At 35.7% G+C, this 20,879-nt stretch overlaps 1 protein-coding gene across 2 annotated transcripts in view; it reads left to right on the forward strand.

Moving 5' to 3' along the window:
• LOC122574212 (sperm surface protein Sp17) overlaps positions 1-20,879 on the forward strand; it is an 89,174-nt gene that overhangs the window by 50,884 nt on the left and 17,411 nt on the right. Inside the window, exons 3-4 of one of the 2 annotated variants that reach the window (XM_043741541.1) lie at positions 1,952-2,082; positions 13,268-13,318. In XM_043741541.1, the coding sequence (XP_043597476.1) occupies positions 1,952-2,082; positions 13,268-13,303 (167 nt within the window). In that variant the 3' untranslated portion in view covers positions 13,304-13,318. Of the gene's footprint in view, positions 1-1,951; positions 2,083-13,267; positions 13,319-20,879 lie in introns of those variants that run through there. The other variant, XM_043741531.1, reaches the window with a different exon arrangement.

The following is a 20,879-nucleotide window of genomic DNA, read 5'->3' on the forward strand; positions in this document are numbered from 1 at the left end:
AGCGTCCATTAGCGACGATGAAATACTAGCGATGACGAAATCGGAATTAGACAATTTGACGACCTTTCTCGATGAAACATGAATGGTTTTGGCCGAAATGCGAATCTCGATTAATATTTATTTACAGATACGATACGGAATGAGACCAGTGAGAATCGTTTTAATAACGATACAGTTACTCAGAAATTTTTAACCACGAATGCTATTTGACTACGTGGTTTGTAATTTCCCATTAGAATGTCGACCATATTTTATCGCCTAAAATTGATCAATTGTACGTATATTGCGTACTATGTCATTTCGTGATGTAAGGGTGAAGAATAAGAAAACACAATGTTTATACTTTGGCTCGTAGTATCGAGTTATATTCGTAGCATGGATCGAGAAAATAGAACAAAGACAGACCGTATTTGTATGAAAATTTAATTTTATCTTTGACTGTAATTTTATGTTGTAAACTTGTGGAATATAAGACGCACGATATTTCTACGTTTTGCTTCAGACATAATGTACAAATAGAATGTGTAAAATGAAGGATATTACATAACTTGCTAAAAATGGAAGACAAGTTTATTCGTTATTTAAAACGTAAAAAGAAAAATATGCTAGCAATGTTTATTCTTGTGAAGAGGAAGAGATTGAGTAAATCTTGGCTAATAGGTACTGACTCACAGAGACCAAAATCACAATAATTTTCTTGATGCAATTATAATTTTAAACTTGGAATTTTAGTTGATAAAAAGCTAAAATTCATATTTAATATAGTTATTAACGAAACATCTATCTTCGATAAGGTGAGAAAATGAGAAAAGATCAGCGATTAAAAGGAAGGGTAAAGCATACGTAACAAAAGAAAAATAAATTTATGTGGTTAAAATTGTCCTGCTAGGTCGAAAATGAAATGATTACGAACATTGAACAATATGAAAAAAGGAAAAAAAACCAGAAATGGACCATTTAACAGCGCGATAGCCGATAATTAAATATCGATTTTAATTCTTGTTGACCAATCGATCTATTTCTTGTTTTGTTTTCGTTTCCAGCTTTTCGATATTTCGATCGCAAAGAAAACTAATTTTTCCGGTAGAAACTTTCAAATATAGTCGCGGAAATATTTTTAGAAAAACTAAATATAGAAGCAAGAAACAGTAAGTGATATCTTTCATCATCGTAAGATGTATTATACTGATATGAGAGTTTAGTCGAGGATACTTTATTCAATAGTTGTATAATTAACGATTTTGCTCACGGTGCAAATTCGGAGCAACTGTATTTCACGAACGGATCAACTGCAAGTCAGTTGAATTTGCACAATACCGAATTCGAAATTGATCCTCGATTCAGAACTGGGTCAGCCATTGTTTTTTCAAAGCGGTCGGCACGATTCAACGAAATGAACAGTGGTTAAACTTGATTCCGAATGACAGGCTCTCGCTGAGACTGATGTGCTTGTGTGAATGTGAGAACCATTTTCCTGTTCCTTGCCTTGAATCTGTAAGGGATTTCTAAATTTTCTTAAAAAATACAAAATGAAATAACAGAATCTATTTTTAAAAAACATTGCATACTAAATACTAGATGTTTTTAAAATTTTAGGCAAATTTTTGTAAACTACCTGTACATTAGATAATGAACAGGCACATATGTAATATCACTACTAACCATAACCGCTGTACCACAATATCGTATTACCACATTTCTCCTTTTTTGGTGATATTTCTGAATAAAATATATACTGAAATAAATAAAATTCTGAGAATCACGTTTCGCCCTAAAAAATAAATTTCCTCAATGCCAAAGCAGTTTTTCGTGAGAAGACACGTTTATACTGTCAGTGCAAGAAGCTTGAAAATTGGAATCCCGTTTCCTCGACTTGACAAGGCCAGAACGTATCGATCTTATGCTCGTCTATCGACATTAACTTAAGAGCACTTTTCTCTTTGGTTGACAGAGCTTTGCGACGCGGCGACCAAAATCCAGGCATCTTTCCGTGGCCACATGTCGAGAAAGGAGCAAGCTACAGCTCTTGCGAAATCGGCGGAGAATGCCGTCGATAATGTCGTCTCCAAGATGGAGGAGAAGGTGAGTTCTCAATTTTATTTCTTTTATTCGTTTAGAAAATACGAAACTCGCTAACACGGATATCGAAAATATGGTAAAAGAAAACGTGGAATAATTTTATGAATGGAAATATCATTTTTTTTTTTTTATCATTTAAAAAGTATTTCGGTACGAACAAGAACTATACAGAAACGTTGAATTGGTACTTGAAATTCGACATTTCTATGTCATTTTATTCGTTTAATGCGTTCAGTATGCGATAAAACTTATTGTACTAAAAACAGAATGAATTTTATACGTTTATACATCGCTCGAACAAGCAAAATTTACGGGAATTTAGTTAATAAATTCGGAAACGTTCAAGTAAAGAGGAAAGGAACGATGAAAGAGGCGTAATACGATTTTATGTCATAACTCCATTAGAAAGTTAGACAATGTTTTCAAAACGTGAAGTTTTTCTGACGAAATGTATTATGCCAACTAATTAATTAATATCATCATCACTAGTCGAACTTTCATTTGTGCGGTAAATGTATTTTAATAAATTATATTTTAATAAAACCAATATCCTACGTTGTTAGTGGAACGTTGTAATCGACCTATACAATCTGCAACAATCTGCTATAGTCAAACATCGGTTATATGTGTTTCTATTCGCTGTGGAATTCAACTATAATCCACGTGGCGATAAAATTTATTCTCCTTTGCTGCGAGGATCAATAATGATATATGTATACGCATGTAACGGAAAGAAATACTCTTAAAGTAATAACATATATGACGTTTTACTAAATACAAATTTTATATATAACAGAATAACTACTTTATATGTAACAGAATAACTTGAAGTATTAATGTACACCGCTCTATTCTCTTATACATTTCAAACAGGAATGGATTTGTTTTATTGCACATTCATTCATTCAATACATACGCGATGCGCTCGTCTCATGGTGTTTTCCTTTTGTCTTCCTCTCTTTCATTACTCGCTCGTACAATACGGATTATCTAACAAATACAAAAGAAAATAAAGATCAACGAATTTTTTTTATTTGTAATAGTAAATAATAAATGTATTCGCATTACAAATTCTGATTTTGGTACCATACGCGTAATGTCGACTGACACCGAATAGCAGCATAGAATATCATTTTAAAAACATAATACAAATGAGGAAAACGTAGGGAAATTTTTCGGGATTGAAATTTTCAAATCTCAAGACGAAAAAGTTGGAGACTGTAGCAGCTTGTTTGAAAACTGTGGCATTAAAGTTTCCTCCGGCTTTCCTCGTCTAAGTTTCCATTCCATTGAGGATTTCTGCTTTCGTAACTAGGTTGCAACCCATATAGGTACATGGTGTATGTATTATAATAGGCGTTGAAGTGCGGCTGGTTTAAAATTCAATGGTTCGTCCTCTCGAGATTAATTGGAAATCGATATTCTATTATCGAAAGTAATATCGTACTATACCGTGACCAATTCTTAATCAGATATCAGGTAGATACACTTCTTAACATCTTTATCGTCGTGTTGTCTTTTCCCTCGTTTCTCCTCTCTTTTTTTAATCTCGATAATGGATCTTTGATCTTTTTTCAATTGGGGAACGTTTCTGCGAAGTTTGTTAAGTTTCTCAAAATCCGTTCGCTAGAAATTTATAAGCACTTGAATTCCATTAGCGACATAATGCAGATGGAAAGAAGAATCCTGCCTTTTTTAGTGAATATGTACAATATATCCTGATTAAAAGAATAAAGAGATATTGCCTCAAAAGTAATACTATTTCTTATCGAAGATTTCTTTTCACGTAGTAGCAAGCGTTCTAGCTTCTTTGAATTTTTATTGAAATGCAGTATATTTCGAAACGAAATATTACTGGCAGAGACAATATAAAAAAATTATTAAAACTATATCTATAGATAGGGCTGATTATAAAAAATATACCAGTGAAGTGTAAGATATGAAACGTAGGTATAGATTATAATAATTTAATTATACGTAACAATTATTATGCTCAATCAAGTCTTCATTCTTTGATCATTTGCCCTTTGGACATAGCAACTATTTTTTTTTATGGTTTTCCACGCTCATACACACACACCTACATACGTTCACACGCTAGAATTCTTTATCAAACATATTTTCTCATGACACATGCACTTTTATTTACAAAAATATCAGGTCACAGCGGGCTTTCTTTTACCATACGCGTTATACGCGTTTGCAATACTTAAAATCTCCAGATCAGAAACGAGAAACTTTACCTCTCAAAGTAATTTTTGTTTTACACTGATATCAGTTTTTGCCGCCGATCGTAATTTCGAGCAATACACTACTCGCTTCTTACTCGTACACACGATTCTGTCTCTGACGCATTTTCCTCGACCCATTGCATCGCAAGCTTCGTGTTCGCGGCCTGGTCTGCGACAGACGCTGACTTGGCATCTTTTTTACTACTACCACCGTATATCTAGGAAAAGATATGGGTCAGTTCGTTTCCTGAATTTCGACCGCCATTCGGTTTTTAGCGCTACGCTTTTAAGTCTTGTATCTTGAGAACCATTTAAGTCGTTCGCTTGATGCAAAAATGCATTGTCAAGGATGTACTTTGCTTTATCATGGACGAGGTACAGAGAGACCTGGTTCCTTATAGGATTAGGATTTTATGTTATGAAATACCGATCGCACAGAAAAATGACTTTGCTAAAGTACGTATCTAAGATGTAGAGCAGCGAACGTCGCAGTTACATACATTCAATTCATATCGAAGATTATCTGTATAATAAATAAAATTGTTCTCAATTAAACAGATAAAGTACATATCTGCGATAATGGCGAGAATACGGATATCCATACTTAATTAAGAATTAAAACGTGAGAAGATTTTCAAATCTTTATAAAACATTTTATCGATAGCTAATGCTTACTATACAATACATATATATGTACGAGTATGCATCGATATATCGTATCAGATTTTATCTGCTTCTCGACAAACGAGCTACTTGAATAAGGGGAGTTCGATTCCATAGTATCTTTTATCATAATCCTATCGACCATATAATGATCCTCATGATGAGTAGAATACGATGCAACGAAAACGATTTCATCTTGAATTTCAATGTTAAGGTGAATTTTGCGGCTACATTTGTTCGCAGGTTTTCACCGATCCAGAAGTGTAGAATAACGCTACGGCCGATTCGATTATACGAGTCGCATGTATTCATGTATATGTAATACAGCGGCAGGCTCGATGAAAAATCACTTTTCCATATGAAAAATGTTATATTAATGTGGATTGTAGAAATTCTTCCGCGCTGAAACATTTCATAGCAATTCATAAAGATTGATCTTCTCTATAGCATCCTGTCACCGTGCTTTGCTTTTGTTCCCGACTAGCGAATATGGGTCATGCGTATAATGTATACACTTCCAGCAATCATAAGCTGAATGCATTTTTACGACAGGAAATGTTGTTGATAACAACGATATACCAATTTTAATTCGAAAAGCGTATAAAAGTAGAAAAATGTACGTTTAAGTATGTGATATTTATACCTAAAAAATTATTCAAATGGGAAGCGGGTGAATATTTTCATTTATTTGTATGATACGTTAGTTTTCAATAACCGTGAAATAGAGTTTGTTCTTTTCTTCATACTTTTGAGGAGTGAGCGAAGTGCAGAAAAAAATAACACAGTCAACAAGTTTTCTTCCGAAGCAATCGAGACACCAGAAAACACGAGAAAGGCAATGTTAACTTTTGTTCTTTGAAAAAATCCGACGAAATATTTCTTCAACGAAAACAATATCTTCATCAAGTTCCAATTTTTTCATTACTATAATTAGATTCACGTTCGTAATTGTGCCACAATTGCCGTTTATAATATCGTTATAAACTTCCAGGAAATTTTTATTCTAGAATTACATAGTTGTTATAGATATAGTACATACTTGCAAAAACGTGTAATCGTAATTGCTTCATACGAGATTTGTCCAGCGATTTAAAGAATGTAAGAAGACAATTTTGCATTTACGGAGTACGCAGATTATTCAGGAGAAAAAAATTCATCAAAAGTGCACTTAGCGGATCAAGAAATTCAATGAAATCTTTGCCTCCTAAAATTTGTAATGCATATTAATTAAATTTTTTTTGGGCGCAACGACGAGAGAAAGGATTCATCGACATTCGTATGGACGTCGCTCTATTACGTTCATTCGCTAAAGAATTCATGGAATATCGCATGAAGCTCGCTAGTATTAATTCCAAATCGAGAATCGCGTATTCTTGGTCAAAAGCATGGCACGAGCTAAATAATTGATCGCTAGCTTTTAAAAGAAGAAAAATATAAAGAAACGCTAAAAAAGAAGGAAGAAGAAACTCGCTTTCGTATCGTTCGACTCGTGTGATCGGGAGATGATTTCGTCTGCTGTGATATAACTTGAAGGGTCGGCCGAAGGAGGAAGAGGGAGCACATGTAAAAAAGGAAAGGATAATCCACTCTGTCCGCCAGCGAGTTAATTGCAAGGTAGAGTCACGCTTCGTTACCTTCGTGACATTATCTCGCGCTGTCCAAACTTTGTTCGGTCAACTTTTCGTAGAGTGTATCGCGTGGGATGCGGTTGACTCAAAAAGTTATGTGATCATTGCTAGCAAGCTTGTATTTTATTCAGCCACGTGAGTAACGATAGATACTAGTTGATCTATATCTCTGGTGGAGATACGTAGCATGTACGTTTGTTGCACACGTGTTTCGAAGTTATATCGACCCTAAAATTAAAGCTACGGAGTGCACAATCAAAATTCCCGATTTCCACTCGACTACGACTCTGACTCCGATCCCGACTCCGGGCAACGTTTATGATAAATTGTTATTTACATACTAATTATACATACGTACATGTAAATAATTAAATTATTAATACTTAGTAAACAGTATATTTACATATATATTATATAGAGTATGAAAAATTAAAACTATGCTGACAGTGAAAGCAAATAAAGGAAAGAAATGATGAAGATAAAGGCGCCAGTAAAGAAAAAAGATATTTGTTATATACGGTAAAATGTATTATATAAATTCTCTTTCTAATGCGAAAAACAGTAAGCTCGATATTTATAATTCAATATTTACAGTTTTGTACAACACGAGATCTCATAGAAATGTAACAGCCGTTCTATATTACTTATTATTATTACTATATTAGAGGATTATCTATATCTTATAATTTTATAAATTCAGAGATACAAAGTATTTTTGATTAATATATAAATAATTTCATTACAAGTTTGAATAATTTCGTGCATATTTTTGATTTTTGTAAAATTTATTAACACGAAGTCGGTATATTTTCTACCATCTTCGCTTCCGGCTTCAGTGATTAGAAATTCTTTCTAAACTCCGATTCCGACTTCAATTCCGCTGTCTAAAACATCGTGCGATAATACCAAAATGCTTCGAAATCAATTTTCAAATCAAATCAAAATTTGTTCGATAAACTTGTTAGTTTCAAAGAAGGAGAAGCGAGGGCAACTGTTTCTCGATCAGAGTTGCAACCATCCAATTTATAAATAAATATTTCGAGAAACATATCGAGGCGATTTCGTTCGCTTCACTTGTTTCGCGGATTCATAATCTTTACGGTAAACTGAAATGCTGCTAATTAAAACGTAAAAATTCGAAACGCATGACACGAATAGAAGGTGTCTGAAAGTGCAGTTGTCGATGTTAAACTTGATAGACGTTCATTGATACGCACGAACATTTGCACACGCGATTTGCAGAATAGAGTGAAAATAACGAGCAAAAGCAATTATGGGTTATGTGTGTCGTTGTCTCTCTCGCTTGTTCCTAAATCATGTATCTACATCGTTGATTAATTATCGACGCCGCGAAATTATTCTGCCTACCGTAATGCGCGTTCAATTTTGTGTGGAAATGAAATGAAAAAAATGATTATAAATAATGAAAGATCTCGAATTAGTGCTCTTTCTTTTTAATGTTCAATGCAGGAGTATTATCTACAACAGAACACTTTTCCTTTAATATGGTTAATGACGATCGACGACAAGACGGTATTTTATGGATATATAATATTGGTTCGCCAAATTTAAACTATCGAGAAACAACATTTTATGTGCATCAGCCTAATGCGTGAAATAATGCTCAGATGAATATCTAACACAGCATACGATACAGGCGCTACGTACAAAGAAACAAAATATCTTGCATCACGTGCTATCCGTATGAATAGCTAATGGTTATTGTAGGAGCGACTTGTGTAAGTCCATAGCGCAATTTGTTAGACACGCGCTCGGAATGGTTTTATGTAATAACCTATTAACTGATAATACACGTTTTCTAGCCGAGAACCTTCTGTTAAGTCGACCGTTACAAGATCGCATTTATTGAAAAAACGTTACGAGCAGACTGCCGGGCGACCAAAAACCATGACTAAACTCGACGACTACCAGCTGATTACTTCAATGAGTCCATCATGGTCGCCGGCGATTGGCCGACAGTGCGTAACAGCCCTAAGATCCGACCCATTACTAGGATCTAGCCTAGTCTATGACAATGGTACAGCGGCATCGCAGTGCCTGCGACGCTGTGTATCGGGTCTAATGGAATTAACTACCGCGTTTCTTCATTTAGATTCTGCAGCTGCAGTGCATTAATCGATAATTAGGATACACTTATCACATATACATAGATGTCAACATCGATCTTGATGTCGTCAGTCGTGATGAAAATTCATTACTAGCAGAGATTAGCGTGAAATTCAATGATCGATAAATTTCTGACGAAGTTATATTTCACTGTAAATCAAGCTTTCGTTAATGATTCCACGCGAAGATTCGTAGTTTTTATTCTGAGTTATTAAATGGAAATATCTTCTAAAAGAAGGTTAACATTATGAATAACGTTATTTCACGTTAAAAGAAACCAGGCTTAACATTCTTCTTCGTTCATGAAGTCCTTAAATCGACTTCGTATCGGACTTATCAACAAACATTCTCTGCAACGCGATCTCCCGCGTTCTTTCCTTTTTTAATTTCCTTAAAAGACCAACGTGCATACCTTAAACGATAGTACGAGCAATCAGGGGAAAGCGTCGAGTAACCAGGCTTTCCTGTGTGCTTTTAGAAAATGACGTTGAAGTTGAAGGGGTAAGTTGCAAATCCTACACGGATTGGAGGGTGTCACGCGAGAAAATACTTTTAAGTCGCCGCGTTTCTTCCAACAACGATCGACGTATTACAGAGCACGCTAATCCAATTATTCGTGGGCTAATAAAATACACTTTAACCGCTCGATATCGTGTCGTGTGAATAAATCTAGGCCCAGGGAAAGTTTATTCGTTTTAATTCCGATTTATATGCTATGTTGTATTGTTTCGTTCAGTATAGAAATCGATGAGAAACGTAAAAATCCAATTGGCTCTGGTATCGATCCGCGATGCATCTGCAGAAAATTCCTGCTGTAAATACATTACACGAGTCGGCGGGAGAAACAGGCGCGAGAATGAGGTAAATGTTGAAATTAGAATGTGTACGAAGAATTCACAACGATACGCGATTTTTAAAGGTTCCTTGTGTTTCGTTTTCCACGACCGTCGGTTCTTTTTATAAATTCTTACGCCGCGTTAGTAGCTGCGTTTTTCAGACTACTACGGTCATATTTGATTAACGCCGCGTTGGATCCCTGCGAGAAAATAATTTCGCTGCCAAAGTAGATCCGATTGCAGAATGGGCGAATGCAGTTGGGTGATTTCAGAATTTTATACGATCCACTATTTCTTTTTGAATTCAGATTAAAGTGAAGAAAATCGAATCTTGGAAAATATAAAAGTACAGAGAGTAAAATTGAAAGTTGCCTCGCACTGTAGTTATACACATAAATGTATAGGTATACTATTACACTTACTTACATTTATGTAGTTATACTACGAGTCGCGTGCTACGATATTATAAAACATAGAACTACAGGCACAACGCTATTTTATTTTTGATTTGTATATTTATTCTCGTGTTTGCATTATTTTCTTCTCTTTGAGTAACCAGTTTATTGTAGTCATTATTCACTCCAATATTTAGACCGTGACTTTTGTTACGTATTGTGATGTCTTTTATGATCTGTTATTTAGAACGAGTGGATTTGTTTGCGAGTCTGTTAATAAAACCTTTATGGTGTTATAAAACGGAGATTAAGCCGTTATTTTACATTCGAGTACATAACAAATATACCAATATATAAATATATATTAAATTAAATAAAAAAGAAAACCGATTTAACGTCTGGACTCTTTATTCTAGATCTTTCATAGTTAAAATATTAGATATGCAATTAAAACGAGATTTCTAAAAAGAGTTAGAAGTTTATTAGACGAATAAAAAATTCATAGACTATTCCAGATTAGGCGGTACACTGTCCCACTTACTGAAATTTTTCTAAAAATACAGTACAGGGTAAGGAGTATTTTTATGGACTTAGCACACGCAAGGACACCGGTGACTCCGATAAAAACCAAAGGTAAAGTTTGCTACGGCGATTAATCCAATCAATTCGCGAAGACGCATTAATTTTGGTCCAAGTTTTTGCACCTTTATTGCGGACGTAAAGTCAAACAACAGAAGCTAAAAAATGCAGAAAGGAGGATGATGCTATAAACGAAACGGGCTCTTTCTCGACAACGGGTAACAAAAGATCGCATATTGAATGCTATCAAAAGTATGTACGTACACATATCCGTTGGCCGGCGGTTCTCTGTGTAGGTCGCGCCGCAGCTGCAGTTGCAAATGTTTGTATCCTTTATTACAAGCACCGTTTGTTCCTACGCTACGTTTGCATTGCCGCGAGAAAGTTTCTTTTGGTTGTGCCCACGCTCTAGCTAGCAGCCATTGATACACGTGCATAGAAGAAAACGCGTCACTGTACGAGAGATAGATACGTAAAATAGGAGGAACTGCAATCAGTGAAACGGGGAGGGAGAACATCAAAAGAGAAAAACGAAAGGAGGAAAAGGAGAAATGCAAAAATAGCGAAGAAGAAGAGTGAAAGGAAAAGAAGGTTAAAGCAGAGGAAGCGGGGCGAGTATTGGAAAGGAGCAAAGAGCGTAATTGATGCGTTCTAGGAAACCGGAAAAATTGAGCCGACAAATGGAACGGATAAGGTTACAGAAGTGACATTAACTTCGAGACGCAGGAAACAAAGTACCTTATAAGGTATAGCAACGGATGTTAGAAAAGTTTTTATTAGGTTTGTTCGTTATAAATTATTGGTATGCTGTCATCCACCCACGGATTTCGTAAAAAGAGGGGAAAATGGAAATTTTGTATCGTTAAATCGATGTAGAGGTGAGTTTTTAAGACCGTTCGGGAAACGCTGAATTGACATTTACTGGCAGAAAACAACCGAAACTCAAACGCCGTTTCAGAAGAAGCAGATGGAATCAAGATTCAAGAAAGAATCGGAGTTTACACGTCAAAACGAAAAAGAGAAAGCAAGATGGTCAGTTAAATAAAATCATTGATAAGAACGAAAGAAACGAAAATAAAGGATGAGGAGATGAAAAAAGCACGAGGGAATGTTCCTTTCCTATTATCGTGTCGCCATTTTTCTTCATCAACTCCGTCCGACTATGGGATCTGAATTCTTCTCCTTCGTTCTTTCTTGCCTCTTCGACTTACAATTGATGTCAGGAATGATTCATCCGTTCTGCTCTTTCTATCCATCGTCGAATGAATTTGTGCTCGACAGAAACGTTTTGAAGACCTATACGCGTTTCAGAAAACAAAACGATGCCGCAAAGCGACGAGAGTTAACATCTCGAATGTGGTTCGAGCGACCATTTTATCGATGTTTCTCGTTAATAATACGGTAAAGCGTATCATACAAGTTTAAAGCTGCGTGCACGCTACGTAATATAACGCGTTACACATAACAAGTTATAAAAGTATGCATATAAAAGAATTATAAAATAATTTGTTGTGTAATATTATTTTAAACTATTTTTATATGTTTTGTAGCTTAACGAGGTACCTCGTACACGTAGAAGCCTCGAAAACCTATTACGCGACGTATTATAATACGAGATTATATGGCGTCTGACCATAACTAAATTATAACTACTGAATCCACGAGCGGTCCAAAGGAAATGCATAATTCATTGAGTAATCGCTCTCGTGAAACGCTTACAATTTTGTTAAGCAGCAATTCCAACGTATCTTCAGGGTTTACTACTGCTAATGTTGACCTCGTTGCTGCAATCACTCGAGCATTTCATGCGTATTCGTGATGCCCACACATCGATTGCAATGGCAATGTTCTCGATACGTTGCGCATCAAATTAACGAAAGCAATTTACTCTTCTAGCAGTAATGCGGTTATTAACCCATCTGCATTGGTGAAATATATACTATATATTTAATTTTGTTCTTGAATCATGATCGCGATGTCAATGAATAGTATCGGTACGTTAGGTAAAAGTATCATGCAGAAGAATTTAACGGATAAAATTAGTAACTTTGAATCGTAGCGAGGGTCGTCGATCACACCAATAACTCGATCTACGTTTCTCGTTTGTCGAGAAATTCTCTATAGACGAAGTAGAATTTTCCAGGCACGCAGAAACTTTTATCGATCATTGAAATTTGTCAATGTAACCAGAAACGAATTTCTGTGTTCCAACATCAAATTATCGAAACTTTAACCAAGCGATTGCTCTCAAGTGCATAATGCAATTCTCGAGTAATCGAAGATACGTCAGTTTTCAACCGAACAACGACGCATCACTTCTAAAATTACAGTAATACGTTTTATTATCATTTCCCCGTTATCATCACAGTTCGAACTTCACGCTTATTTGCCTTAGACCTTCCGGTTAATCCGTATCTCGAAGGACAAATTGTTCGTTCGCTTAACGCACATGATAGTTAAAGACAAAATGATAGACGAAATATGTCGGACTAACGCGAAGAATCCTCTATCGCCTTTGTCACAGATTTCTATAGAAACGAGAAAATGTTTTTCTATTCGCGACGATAAGAAGTATGCATATAAAGCGAAATGAATTTTTATTAAGAAGATAATATTTGATGTATGCGAGAAGTTATGTAAAGCGGAACATCCGTAACCTTTTCACATAGGAAATACATATGTGCACGTACCGTTCTCTTTAAAGTTGAGTTATCGTATTTCTGTTCCAGCCAAGAAATCAACTTGGCACGGTTTCTTCCTCTTAAACATCTATCTATTATCGAGTACATTACGTGGGTTTGGATACTAATGTACTTATCCTTCATCGGATGGCATCACTATATCACGCTATGAAAATTCGAAAAATTTTTATGTCAAATTTCTAAGTTCCAATGTCCAAACGTTAATTCGTAATGCTTTATAGTTAGTAACCTTTTGTATAAATGAAGCGAACTAAACGACGATAATTTCTCGATGCCAAATAAATACATATCTAGATTGAAATCTCTCACGACTCCTCCTAATAAATACAATGCAGACAATAAATTCACATTTATGTGTACCGACATTCGTGTTGCTTTTCCATTTTAACGTAAAACAATGATTTATCATGTCCGAAACTTTCACCAGAAATCAGTTTCATCTAAATAAAATCAATATTAAAATGCGCTTGTCACAGCTTATAATGGAATATAAAATCGCACTCTCGTATTACCGAAACCGTTTTGGCAAGCGTTTCGATATCGATTCTAATCTCACCAAGCTGGGTATCCACTTAACCGACAGCTCTCTCCACTCAGAAACACATCAGATTTGGCTAACCTAGTTCTACAAGGTATGAATTCGCTGAGAGATGTGAATAGTCACTTTCCCATGTTTAGGTGTCAAACCACTAATTCAGTGGATGCCTCGAATTTAATGGAAATTCCTGTCTGCGCTGAAGATGTTGAAACACTTGATGCAATTTATCGCAAGGACTTAGAAACTTGAGAAAACGTCGATAATAAAATGCTTACTGTTCAAGTTTTGCACCAAGAATTTTTATTTTTTTCCGCGGTTCACACAACGGCGAAAACGATCTACAGATTTCCTAAGTTTCGTAAATGTTGGAAGTTTTATTATTAGGAAGTAGCTGTGACTATTAGTTCCGAGTGGACAGTTCTTACTATTAAACTTCTTCTCAGGCATATCTTATCTTATCGTGATATAATTTTAAAACTGCAAATTTATGACTTCTTACGATTTATGCTATGTTATGGAGTTCCTCAATGTCATATGGACACCGTGTGTGCCATAAATCTGTGTCTCTAAAACAGTAATACATTTTTCTGAATTCCTGTCGAATTTCATTTCGACCAAGACATTTCAGACTTAATATTCTTGTTAAGAAACAGTCATAATGTAAATAAATCGCTCATACACATCATTGTCTTCTTGTGTAAAATTTTATTTTTGTATGTAAAAAAGTAGAACAGGGTGAAACAACGTTCGTCTGTGCACTTTGTAAACAGCAGATCATTAAATTAACAGTACTGACGCATTGTTCTTTTCTCCCTCTATCGTATATTATTATTAAATAGATTCGACGTAATAGAAAAAGTTTTCGACGTCGCTTGCTTTTGATTGCGTTGGTGACATGATTAAATGAATGGATCGTCGTTATTAGTTACAAGTCGCGTTTACTCACGGAGACATAATTTTTGTTTTTTCTTCGTAGGATGGCTTCTCGAAAATTGAAACATTACAAAAAGATTTTGTATATCTTTTGTAGTTATCGTCGGTTAATTAGTAATTATTTCACCGACATAGAAGCGTAAGAAACAGCGAAGCGGTTTAATTAAATCAATACGGCATATTCACACGATAGAATAATGAAATTACTCGCTGATGAATGTAGGAACGGTAATGAACTTTCAACTGCGGTGAATTGTAATCGAAAAGGAGAAATATTTTATAGACTGTCCTATAGTTGGTTTATGTAGCAATCAATTGTTTTTAACGCTGCTTAAAACCCATATTTAAATATAGATATCTACGTACAGCTTCGCTATTTTAGATTAATTTTCACTCGATTAATAACAATTTCATCCGACGATGATCTGAATCTCGGTTAAAACGCGAAACCTTACGTTTAGTTACATAAAAAGTGCGATTTTTTATTGTAAGCGTTAATGTAGTGGAACTAACAAATTGATCGAGAGCGAAACTTACAAAAGCAAAATAGAAAGTTTCAATTATTCAGAACAGTTTGAAAGTGGGTTGCGTGAAACAAATCGATGTTTACAGAATATAATTATCCCAGAGAAACATGGTGTAACATCGGTAAGAAATGCTTACGTAGTTATTTGTATACATACGTACCGTTACAAAATTAGCAAAGTACATATGTGAGTACCTGTCGTTTCACTTAGATCGTTCACGTATTCTTCGCTCCCGATCAACCTGCCTTTTTCATGTCGAACTGTGTTTCATTCGACATTTGAACGCTAACATGTTCGAAGCGTCGCAAGTAACATTGTCGTTTGACACTGATCAAGTAGATTTCTAGATTCCCTTTTGATAACGGTATCTACGAAGTATCTTCGAATTCCGTAGATGACTCTCAAAGAATATCTAAGTGATAACTCGCAAGTTCTATAGTTACGAACATTCGCCCGTATAGCAACTTTAAAATACGGAGAATTTTTTGAGCTTCTGTTACAATATTTCATAGTCTATTATTTTTAATAGACTATTATATTTAAATTTAAGAAAAATTCTTAAGAAACAAAGCACGCGATTCTTGAATAAAGCGACGCTAAGCTTCTAATTGGATATATACCACGCCAACGTGTTTAGAAAATAGATCGCGAGATATTACATAAGACTGGTGCGATTCTCAGCAAGGAGGAGCAATCGAGCTTGATCGCGTGCAATAAAAAATTTTGACTGAAATGAGTCGTGGAAAATATACTGAAGCAGTTTTAATCGGTTGTAGTTTGCTGTTATGAGTAATGCTTGAAAAAGGTTTTATTTTCGATCTCTGAAATTAATTAATTTTTTTATAAGTAGAAATATTATTTCTTTGTAAGCATTTTTGCTGCTGTGTTGCAATATGAAGTGTCGACGGCTACATGTTTACAAATAAAAGCCTCGAATTCATTTCTAGTACACTATGGGCTTTTTTCCACGTGCGACTAGTCACACGCGACGCTGAACGAAGGTCAGCTTCATTCTTTTTAATAGAACCATACATTTTTTAACACATTAATCAGTCTCTCATGGCATTCCTTATAAAAAGTTGTAACCTGTTTATGTCGAAAAACTATTAGTACTGAACGAAAAAATTGTTGTTAAAGCTGAGGAACATGAATAAAATAATTAAATTTTTGGTTTCTGTCAAATATTAACAACCAAACAGATGTGTAATATGACGATAGAAAACTTCTCATCGTTATAATATTAATTATTTATATTAAAGGTATTAGAACTTAATTGTGCGCGATTGTTCTGGATATAGTATAGTATAGTATAGTATTGTCTGGGTATAATAGGTATGTATTCCATATACTTTGGAATCGCACGCGATTAATTCTTGTTCGCGGCAACGCAAATGGAAGTTGAGGCATATTCGACAATGGATTTTAAAGTCGTGCACGACTAGTCGCAAGTGCAAAAGAGGCCTATACCATATCCTCGAGAACTTACGTAACCAATTCATGGATGTATCGAGCGAGGTTCGCAGCAGTGATGAATATCTCGCGGCGGCATGCATCGAGAAAGGTCGATAATGTTATCGCATTCTGAGAATCTAAAATCGAGCCAGATATCGGTTCGGTGATGTCGAGCTGGTGTAACAGATTAAATCCTGTTGTTGATATCCGTGATCGGCTACAGTACGAATTATCGAGACGCGTCCTGAGCATCTGAGTTCGACAGGTTCGAGAGCATCCAAATTTCGATATGGATATCCGCGTATCGGGAACTGTCTGGATGCCTCCGCACGTCAAAGACGGATTATTTCCTTCGGTTGGATGATAAACCAATAAGATCTATCGCCTCAGCGATCTTAATCGCACCTTCCTATTATCAAAATTCGAGAGAAGTGACGGTAAAAATAGAGAATGTTACAGAGAATAGAGCGAACAAGAAAATTTCGATAATAATCCTAGGTATTTCCAGCGAGAATTTTTCAATAATAGTGTTAACAATATTTTTAACTAACAAATAACTCTAGTGACAAATTTTCAAAACTATCGAGCGCGGTCAATTTCTTCAAACTTTGCTCTTTCTTGATGTTGTAGAAGTAGAAAACTCAATTTATTTTCCACCGTTGTATCGAAGGAAAAGGTCCCTTTTGTCCTCGTCTCCCTGTTTAAGTTTCTTACCATGAGGAGGCGTGATAGTATTGAAAAATTTCATTGACGCCGTAACACCGATTCGCTTGATATCTCAGTCATTCGTTTATTCTAAACGTAAAAAAGTATATCGCAGACAAATTTTTGACGATTCATTTTTGCAATGTTGAATAACAGCTAAGTAGGACGATAATTTAAGTGACTTTATTATTTACAACTCCTAATAGAATGTTTATGTGTTAATTTAGTGTCGATTAACTTGTTAACTGAAGAAAGTACGAATCGCGTCATCAGTATTCACAGTCCTATCATACACCTACACTTACACCTGCACCTATTTCAACACATTGTATCGCCTCAATCTAATCCATCAAGTTTGTTCGTTTACATCAGTAACCTGGATTCTACCGAAAAAGGAGAAAAGAAACAATTACATTATTTCGCTTCATCCGACTGGTCACTCACAACTCGCCAATCGATCGACCGTATTTCCATGCGAAATAAAACGGTAACCAACAGTCGCTCGATGGGATTGTGGATTTTTTCCCCTCTGCTATATCCGGCTGGGAGGATCGTTGAAATGCTTTCGTGTTAACCTGACCTTAAACTTCGCCGAGCAGTACGAGTGTACGCAAAGGTCGGAGCACGCAACGAATCCGTTTGCTTTTTCTCTGTTTTTCCATGTGAGTTGATAGTACTCTCGAAGAAAGAGCGTGTGCGCGAGAGAGAAGAAAAGAAGAATGTTGGATCTATTCAAAAGTTCTGCAATATAAAACTTTTCAGTTGAAAAGTTGCGTCCTGGCGGAGGCATTTTGAGACTCGAACGCGCATAAGAGAGCAAGGAAACAGAAAATCATGAAAAAAGTTGCTCACAGAAAGTGGGTCGCGGTTGTAATGCGTGTTACGGCGCTCTAGCGAGCTACGATCGATAAACAATTCAAAATTTTTAACGACGTTCGTTCTGCGACCTTTTGATCCGAGCCTCAAACATGGTGGTTCAAAGTTCAAGGGCTCCTTCTAACAAGTGCCTTTACGTTTCTGGGCCTTTTTAGGATTTATCAAGAATTGCTTCTTGTTTTGATCGAGACTGAAGACTGGATCGAACGATTTTGATCGAGCGCCAACGAACGTTCATTGCATACTACTGCCGACCTTTCTACGCTTTGCCGATAAATTAATTGAGGATTCTTACATTCGATATGTATCAAAGTGTAAGCTGGACAAATTTATTACTACATCCTACCGCATGCTGTTTCTTGCTAGTGTTCCTTCAAAGGAATTCAAATGCAACGCGGAAAAATATCGCCGGCTGTAATCGAAGTGGAAGAATGTACACAGAGAAATTTGTTTTATGTCGTTGGAAAGTGCGCCAAGAAACTGCTACGATTTTGAAATTTATGAGTACATGCATAGCAAGAATGTGAAAATGGAAATACAGCTATTTTTATTTGCCGTTTTCAATGTTCCATTACCATAATCGTAATCGCATGGCAACTTTCGCTTCTTATCTTTTTCCCGCGCGTTAAACATTTTTAAATCGTAATATTCGTTAGTTTTTCAGAGCTATTTATTTTTACTTATAGCATACAAAATGAAGTTCCTTTATATTTCACATGTATTTCGAAAAAATTCAACGTTGTATCGATCTTAACAAGAATTACGAACAACCTTGTGCGAGAAAAAAACTTGAAAATCCTTACAGCAACGATCGTCTATAAATACGGAGAAAACAAAGCAGCTCGAACGTCGTACAAATTTTTCAAAAAAAATCGTCGATCCATATATCACCATGGCTCACTATAGTGATGGCTTTCCCGAAAAGAACACGAAACACAATAATGGAGAAGCAATCCTATTCGAAGATTTATGTATTGGCGTTTCACGCTGATACCAACGTGCTTCAGCTTTGCATATCGATTCTATCTAACTTCCAGTCGGTACGGTGCAAACCGAAAGATCGAATAGAAAGAGGAAGAGAAAGATCCTGACGCGACGACAAAGCATTCGTTATTTTTAAATAGCGTTCGAGAGACAATACAGTGGAATAAAATTTTCCGATCGTCGAGTCTCACATCGTACCGGGGGGAAAAATAAAAAAAAAGAAAAAGAAATAAAATTTGTTTCCATGGAACGAAAGAGACGAGCACGTTCTCATGGGCATACGATATAGGTTAAGTTAAGAGCAAAAAAGGGGCAAAGCTCACAGGTGCATATTCGCTTAGGAAAAACGGTTAGGAGGAGATCCGATGAAAAGAAGTTTCTCCTCCGGTGAGCAACCAGAAGAATCCGTGTCAACGTGTGTAGAAAATAGACCACAAGAAACAATATTGACACAATTCTTCCAATGAAGAAGGCGCAATCATAGTTGCTCGCGTGCAATGAGAAATCTTGACTAGAACGAATTGCGGAGAATGTGCTATGGTAGATTTAACCGATAGTAATTTGCTGTTAGGATTAATTCTCGGCGATAGATTTTCATTGTTCTAAAGATGTATCCTTGAAAACATAGAGATGTAAGAGATACGTTATATCAGTTTAAATAATTTAAATAAATTTTAACTTCTTAACTTAAATTTAAATAAATTTTAACTTAAAATTTAACTTAATTTAAACTTTAACTTAATAAATAAATCTTTTAATGATTTAGTAAGAAATATCATACTTTTGTTCCGCTTTTCAACGTATTCGTATCGATCACGTTTTAAAAAATATTACTCGAATTGTTAACAGACATCGAATTGGCTTATTTCGTCTTACTTTTATCGTCACTTGGTATTAAATCACGTTCCACTTTGGAAAAAAGAGCTTTATTTTATTTCTATCTGATCTATTTCTTACGCGTCATTCTTTTGATATATCTGTGACATAACGAGGATCAATTCGAAAACTATGCAAGCATATCAAGCACCTGCTTGTATCCGTTCATCGTAAGAGTTCCGGGGGGGGGGAGGGGGGAGATTTGAAAACTAACTTAATTCTCGATAGAACACTGCGAACAGAGTAATGCAATGCATACAGAATACAGACAAATGATTCCTTGCTCGTACTCGTTTAGACACGGAGTGGAAAGCAGCAAACGTTTATTTATTCGTAAAGAAGTTTATCGATCGGAACGTTAATTTTCGAAAAATACGAATGTAGTATCTTCAATGGAATATATTGTTATTATATCCTGATATTTGTGATTTATTTAGAATGAATGGATTGTACAAATATAGACAGAAAAACGATGGTAGTTTAGTATGAACTAATCGTAATAACACGCTACAATCCGCAACTGCCCTGCTCTCGCATGTCTTTTGTCTTCTCGTAGACCCACCACACACGTGTTTTGCGACCGCTCGTGGCCAAAGCCACGTAGACCTTTTCTATGACAAACTATTCACTTGAAGGACCGACGACACATTTACGGGCCCATCGGCACCTCGGCTCTCGGGACATTGTTTATGGTTTAAAAAACGCCTCGGCTCTGGCGATATTGTATGTAGTTCACCCGCTAACTCCT

This window comes from Bombus pyrosoma, linkage group LG2 (genome assembly GCF_014825855.1).
Source record: "Bombus pyrosoma isolate SC7728 linkage group LG2, ASM1482585v1, whole genome shotgun sequence".
Classification (NCBI taxonomy): domain Eukaryota; kingdom Metazoa; phylum Arthropoda; class Insecta; order Hymenoptera; family Apidae; genus Bombus; species Bombus pyrosoma.